The 7114-nt window shown below is 46.7% G+C and overlaps 1 protein-coding gene across 1 annotated transcript; it reads left to right on the top strand.

The window, feature by feature from the left end:
• Window positions 1–411: 411 nt before the first annotated feature.
• Window positions 412–6808, top strand: MIEF1 (mitochondrial elongation factor 1). Its single transcript, XM_009697498.1, has 5 exons — window positions 412–515; window positions 1676–1824; window positions 1984–2164; window positions 4463–4725; window positions 5828–6808. Exons 2-5 carry the CDS (start codon window positions 1681–1683, stop codon window positions 6632–6634), a joined length of 1395 nt encoding a protein of 464 aa, XP_009695800.1. The 5' UTR covers window positions 412–515; window positions 1676–1680; the 3' UTR covers window positions 6635–6808.
• Window positions 6809–7114: the final 306 nt, after the last annotated feature.

The raw sequence follows: 7114 nt of genomic DNA, 5'->3' as shown, positions 1-7114 counted from the left end.
CCGGGCCGCGGAGGATGGAGGGGGAGGCGGCGGCCGGTGCGTCCCTCGGGAGGGAAAAGCTGACTCGGATCCCGCACTTCATCGTCTCTCTCCAGGTCGCCCGTCCACGCACCCGTCCCCCATGGCAGCGTGGTCCCGGGAGGCTGTCCTGACCCTCTACCGGGCTCTGCTGCGCCAGGGCCGTGGGCTGCGCTACACCGACCGGGATTTCTACCTCGCTTTCATCCGCCGCGAGTTCCGCAAGAACCGGGGGCTGCAGCAGCTAGAGGACAAGGAAAGGCAGCTGGAGAAGGGGCAAGCTTTCCTGCAGAGCAAACTCGGGGGACTGGTTTAGAGATTCTCTGTAGGTCCTTTTGGCCCCCCTTACTTTCCTCTTCTTTCCAAAATCCGCTCGCCAACCAAAAGAGATGATTGACGCTCCCTGCCCCCTACCATCTTGAAGACGTCTGGAAGGTGCTTCCACAGGCAGACCAGGAGGGCTCTCCTGTTTTCTTTACAAATGCATTAGGTCACAGGTAGGTCATTTACAACGATATAACCGTGTTCTTCGTACTGCTATTACAGTTAGCTTTGTGCAAGTGTGCTTTTTTCTGCCTAGGGATGAAGAGTGAGTGGATTCCTGGTTCATCAAGGCAGGAACATTCCTCCTGAGACTGTAGCTTGGCCTTAGAAAGACCTAAGGGCAGTTTTAAGCCACCCAAGTCAGGCAGGCTGTGAACCTGTGAAACTGACGTCGAAAACAAATCTCGAGTCAGGTTGGAAGAGTTTCTGGTGTTTTCATGTAGGTTCACTGAGGATCCACCTACAGACACAGTGGTGGGAAAGTGTGTTTTACACCTGTAGTTGGCCAGGGAGACTCTTTAAATTTAAATGTCAAGATCAGGTTAAATGGGAATCGGAAGAAACAAAAGTACAAGTGTAAGAAAATATTAATGTTCGTGTTATACTTGATTTGTATGAGAGTCAAACCCACCAGCCTTGAGGGCAGGAATAAATGCCCAGTGAAAGCAAGAGAGCTGCTCCCCTTGTGGTCTCCACTGATTCTTGTGTGTCTTTGAAGTACCTGGGACCAGCCATTGTCCAAAAATTAGTCTGGAAGTGGATGTTCTGAGACTGCCTGTCAACTCTGATTTGTTATAGACAAGCAGTTGACCATCCCTGCATCAGCTTGTCTGTTAGCAAAATTACACCATTAGATTGAGAATAAGAAAATAAATTGTCATTAGAAAAGCCATGCTTTGGTTGAGAAGCGCAAATTAAAAGGAAAAGATCTGAATGGTCATAGAGTTTTACATAATATGCAGCATTTTGTTGCAAAATATTGCTGAAGCAAATCTTTCTTTTTTTAAAAAAGCATTAGGTGATTGTACAATTAAACCTGCTTCAATGATTAGAAGCCCCACATCAAAATCGGCTTGTTTTTCTTCAGGTCATAAACGGAGCTGGAAGCAAAGAAATGCGGTCATTGCAGAGCTTGGTCAGTACTGTTCTGGCATGTCTGGGAATAAGCAGCTCCTCAAGGGAAGATAATTAAAGAGGCTGCAGGGTTAGGTGGTCCCTTCCTATGGTTCTGTGCTAAGATCCAAGAGCCATGAGTGTGAGGTGGAGGAGAAGGGAGTGAACCATTAGGGTTGTGTGTTTTGACCCATTTGTTTAATGCTCCCACTCCTTCCAGGTGAGATGGCAGGCGCTGGGCAGCGCAAAGGGAAAAAAGATGACAACGGCATCGGCACAGCCATCGACTTTGTGCTGTCCAACGCCCGGCTTGTGCTGGGTGTGGGTGGAGCAGCTATGCTGGGCATCGCCACGCTGGCCGTCAAACGGGTGAGTGAGCGTGTGGGACAGTGCGGTGGGACCCGAGCCCTGGGGCACTGGAAGGGAGGAGTGGGAAACAAAAAGACCCAGGATGCTCACACTAGGCTGGGTAAAATGCAAACATTTGGCCCTTAACGACTCAAACTGTGCCTGGTGATGTTGCTTTAGATGTACGACCGGGCAATCAGTGCTCCCAGCAGCCCTACTCGCTTGAGCCAGTCAGGAAAGAGAAGCTGGGAAGAGCCAAACTGGCTGGGCTCCTCCTCACGGTTACTGACCCAGGACATGAAGACTAACCTTAGCCGCTCCCTGCAGACCCTTCCCACTGATCCTTCGGCCACAGACACAGGTAAGGAGCAGGCTGATACTCCTGCATTAAGGAATCATCCAGGCCCATAAACCCTGTATTCATTTAAAGGAACGTAGGAAAGAGAATGCTCTGTCTAGCCCAGGATTTTGATGTTGTTTTTTTAAGCAGGTCTACCGGTAACTTCAAGAATTAGAAGTCAGATTGGGAACCCCTGAATAACAGTCATCTATTCTTCATTCCTCTCATGACTTCATGGTCTTAAGCTTTATTCTCCCTCAGTCTTTTTTTTTTTTTTCCCAAGTTGAATGCTTATCTGTGCAATCTTTCCTGTAAAAAGCCATTCCATTCTTTTCAAGCCCTTTGGTGCCTTTCTTTGGACTATTCCAGTTTGTTTCTGTCTTTTTAAGGGGAGATTATTCAAATTGTGAATGTACTAGCAATTTATAACAGTATTTCCTATATTATTTCTACAATTTTCCTAATAATTTCTGTAACACTGTTTGCTTGTTTAGTGCTGCTTATCACTGAGTTAGTCTTCATCAGGCTATAAAAAGTGGCGTGCAGTCTACCTTCTGAGTGGGATAATAAGTAATTTAGAGTTCGTCAGTGTTTGTTATATGTGTGGTTTTGGTTTTTCTCATTGGTTTTACTTTCTATCCCTGGTTACTTCAGGAGATTTACACTTGGAGATTTATAATAGAATCATAGAATCATTTAGGTTGGAAAAGACCCTTAAGATCATCAAGTCCAACCGTTAAGTCCACCGCTAAACCATGTCCCTAAGCACCACATCTACACGTCTTCTGAATACCTCCAGGGATGGTGACTCCACCACTTCCCTGGGCAGCCTGTTCCAGTGCCTGACAACCCTTTCAGTGAAGAAATTTTTCCTAATATCCAATCTAAACCTCCCCTGGCATAACTTGAGGCCATTTCCTCTTGTCCTGTTGCTTGTTACTTGGGAGAAGAGACCGACACCCAGGATCAAGCTTTTACCTAGATTTCCAGATTTTCTGCAAGAAAGTCAGCTTCAGGATAGCCATGGATTTTCTTCTGAGGAAATGTTAAATAACTAGGCAGCTGTGTTAGGGTATAGATCATTTGTTTGGAGCTCCCAAAGATGAGGATTGAGGAATAAAACCATTGATGATGGCATCTTGCATTCTTAACTTAAAAATAAATTGAAACTTAAGACAGAAAAATAAGACTTTTTTTCATGAACAGGCAATGAAGGCTGGTTCCCTGTGGTTTTGCAGGCTCTTTTCACACAAAACCTCAAATCTATCCAAAAGATGCCAGTGGGACAAGAGACAGCAGCTGCTGAGGTTGGGTGAGATGGGTCTGTGTGTAGCTTGGTCAGCAGTTCTGCATGTGCTGTGTGGCCAAACGCCTGGTGCCAAACAAATCTGCAACTGCTGATTGCCTTAATGAGACCACTGGCTTAGAGGTTTCTCCTGCATCTGTCAAGTACCACAGCCCTTTCAAAGATCTTAGATCTGTAATTCATCCTTAATTCTCATTGATAACTTCTCAAACTCTTGGTCCGTATTAAGAGAAGTCTGAAAGATAGATGGGAAGCACTGACTTAATTCTTTAGGAAACCTGTCAGAAAAAAAAGGGGCTTAGAGAATCTGTGCAGGTTAGACATTGCTTACTAATGCAGACGGCAGCATCAAGCATTGTATTGCTGTATTGCGCCTAAGAGTGTGCTCTCTGTTCTTTGGCCAATGAAAGTCTGAGGGAGGTTTTCACTGGGGCTATGATTGCCTGAGCTCTGCTGGCCCCAGGATCTCTCAGCTCACCATCCTGATGAGTGTTGATCAGACTCCTAACAACTATTTCATTTCCAGGTCGCGTGATCTTCTCTGATCTCATACCCTTGTCAGGACTGGGTTTTGCTGATAATTTGTAAAAATCCATTATAATGTTAAAAACTTAATGGGATCATGATGGTTGTTCGAGAGTGTTTTATCCGCTGGTCTGGCATCATGTTGAAAGTTCCTGAACTGGTAACAGTGCTGAATTTTTGATGAAATTGAACTGAGGTACTGCCCACGTAGCCATTAAAATTACTTCCTTGTACACGATGTTAGTCTTGTTCTGGCTAAGTTCCAAATCTAGTAACTTGTTTTCATCCAGTTTGATGCTCGTAGTAGTACCTTTTGAAGTTTCTCAGCACCTCCCTTTTGACTGGTACCTGTGTAAAGCATGCAAAATGTCTGCTGAAAGCCTTTTGAGACCTGGGAGGCTGAACTTCCTGTGCTGCAGATTTTCTTCTGTGGATCGCTTCACAGTGAAACGCTGCAGATGATCAATGGTTTTCCTTCTGTCTTGCAGACTTTTTCCGACCCACAAAGCCCAAACCATCTGCCAAGAGGAGTCAAGTGGAGCTGAAAAAATCCCGCCTTCGTCTGTCTCTGCAAGAAAAGCTCTTTGCTTATTATCGGAGGAAGGTAGCTATCTCAGCGGACGAGCAGGCCCGGGCCAAGCAAGCAGCTGTGGATATCTGTGCTGAGCTGCGCAGCTTCCTACGTGCCAAGCTGCCGGACATGCCTCTGCGTGACATGTACCTCAGCGGCAGCCTGTATGATGATCTGCAGGTAATTCCTAGCGCCGCATGATGGGTCATTATTCAGAAGGCTGACTAGGCAGGGGCATTTCAGGCTTCCCTGTTGGCAGTGCTGGCTCAGCACAACATTCCTCTGTAATAAGGCTCCTGGTGTCACCTTTCCCACCGTGGAGCCAGGCATTGATTTCCACAGTACTTTTTGAACAAGCGTGACGACGCTGCTCTGGTGTTGTCTGCAAAGCATTTGCTTTTTGCTGTTTTATTTCTCTGGATTATCTCAGCCCTTCTTTTCTTCCCCTCTGTCTCTCCCTTTAGCTGTGTTTTTCTTGCTGTTTCTCCAGTAGACTTCTGTTTTCTCTCTGGCCCTTCTGTCTCCTTCCAAATACATGATATTGCATTAGAACTCCCGTGTATTCATGTAGGTCTTCCCTACTCTTTTTTTTAATGCATGACAGACCTGGATTGGACAGCAGTCCCTGCTGCATATCTCCCTGATGGCAAGATGCCCATGGCTATAGTGAGTGATTCAGAGGCACACTTTTTTGTTTGAGTCAGAGCTCTGGAATGGAGTGTCAAGTGTCCAGTGAAACTTAGATCTGGGGCCTTAATCACGTTGTGAAAAGGGATCTTTAATGACCTTTTTCCAAACAACGTGGCAGACACAATTGAGGGCAGTATCTAGTTGTAGCATGGGATAATTAAACCATGGCAACTTAAACTTGTCTAGAAACTTAATATATTGCCTTCTGTTTTAAATTATCACGTGGTGTCGCTGTGCCCTGGGCCAGCTGCATCTCACTTCCAAGGAGGGGACTTAGAGCAATAGGAGGCAAAATGATTTGTCTGTATGCAGTGCATGTCAGGTCCTGAAGTATTTAAAGATCTCTAAATAGTACATACTGTATAAACACTAGCTTGGGTTATAGCTAGGAGTTATCCCACTGACAATCCGAAATCGTCCTTCAGAATGTCTTTTGACAAAGGGAGGCTGTGAATCCCACACGGAGAGGAGAGCGAGACAGCTGAATCCTTATTCCAAGTTCCTTTGAACAGAAGGCTGTCTAAAGGTGGTGAATGAAACTGAGTGTGGAGAGAGAAAGCTTGTTCTTACCGACTTTTCTCTCTTGTGAAAGGTAGTGACAGCTGACCACATCCAGCTCATTGTGCCTCTGATGCTGGAGCAGAACCTGTGGTCGTGCATCCCCGGGGAGGACACTATCATGAACGTTCCTGGCTTCTACTTGGTGCGTCGAGAAAACCCAGAGTACTTTCCCCGTGGAAGCAGCTACTGGGACCGCTGTGTGGTGGGAGGTTACCTTTCCCCCAAAGCTGTAGCAGACACCTTCGAGAAAGTTGTAGCTGGCTCCATCAACTGGCCAGCAATTGGGACTCTCTTGGATTATGTGATCCGTCCAGCAGCTCCCCCAGCAGATTTGACACTGGAAGTCCAGTATGATCCTGAACGGCATCTTTTTATTGACTTCCTGCCATCCCTGACACTGGGTGACATCATCCTTGTGGCCAAACCCCATCGATTGGCCCAGAATGACAATTTGTGGCGACTGAGCCTGCGGCCAGCAGAAACGGCTCGCCTCCGGGCCCTAGATCAGTGTGATTCTGGCTGCCGTTGCTTGTGCCTGAAGATCTTCAAAGCGATATGCAAGTCAAACCCAGCCCTGGGTCACCTCACTGCCAGCCAGCTCACCAATGTCATCCTGCACCTATCCCAAGAAGAGTCCGACTGGTCCCAGGACATGCTGGCTGATCGCTTCTTGCAGGCGCTGAAGGGATTGATCCGCTACTTGGAGGCAGGTGTCCTCCCTAGTGCTCTGAACCCCAAGGTGAACTTGTTTTCGGAGCTCACCCCCGAAGAAGTGGATGAGTTGGGCTATACCCTCTACAGCTCTCTGTCAGAGCCGGAGGTCTTGCTGCAGACGTAATGGGGCCTTACCTAGGGAAGTGTTGATAGGGTTTAGCCAAGGTGGACTCTGATTACTGCGAAATATGTCTCCTTCACTTCTCCCTCTCTCTCTCTCTCTCTCCTTTTGGTTCATTATTATTTTCTGCCGTGGAGTTGGTGCTCCCACTGAATTTCTTGGTGCTACTGGTCCATTTCCACCGTCTCTGCCCCAACAGGTACCCATTGGCTAGGGAAAAGAGGCTAAAACTGCAGCTCTAAGATCTCTGCATAAATTCTGCTGATGTTTAAGTGTCTACCAAAAAAATATAAACCGAACTATGCACTTCTTTCTCCTGTAGTACACTTACTGTGGCGAATCCATTTTGGACTGAAGAAGGTGGAACTGGGCTGGTAAATCCAGTGATGATTTTAGCAGACTTGCATTGAGGTCCTGTCCTTTCCTCCAGTCTGACTTTACCCTATGTTTCTTTTTCTCTGCTGTACCACACTGTCTCACTTT

This window comes from Cariama cristata, unplaced genomic scaffold (genome assembly GCF_000690535.1).
Source record: "Cariama cristata isolate BGI_N322 unplaced genomic scaffold, ASM69053v1 scaffold22233, whole genome shotgun sequence".
Classification (NCBI taxonomy): Eukaryota; Metazoa; Chordata; class Aves; order Cariamiformes; family Cariamidae; genus Cariama; species Cariama cristata.
Note: the sequence above shows the minus strand (reverse complement) of the source record. Positions and strands in the feature narration are given on the sequence as shown.

Coding starts and splice junctions, on each gene's coding strand:
- MIEF1 (XM_009697498.1), top strand. CDS start 1,681: ATGGCAGGCGCTGGGCAGCGCAAAGGGAAAAAAGATGACAACGGCATC. Junction 2,165..4,462: donor TCCTTCGGCCACAGACACAG/GTAAGGAGCAGG, acceptor TCTGTCTTGCAG/ACTTTTTCCGACCCACAAAG. Junction 4,726..5,827: donor GCCTGTATGATGATCTGCAG/GTAATTCCTAGC, acceptor CTCTTGTGAAAG/GTAGTGACAGCTGACCACAT.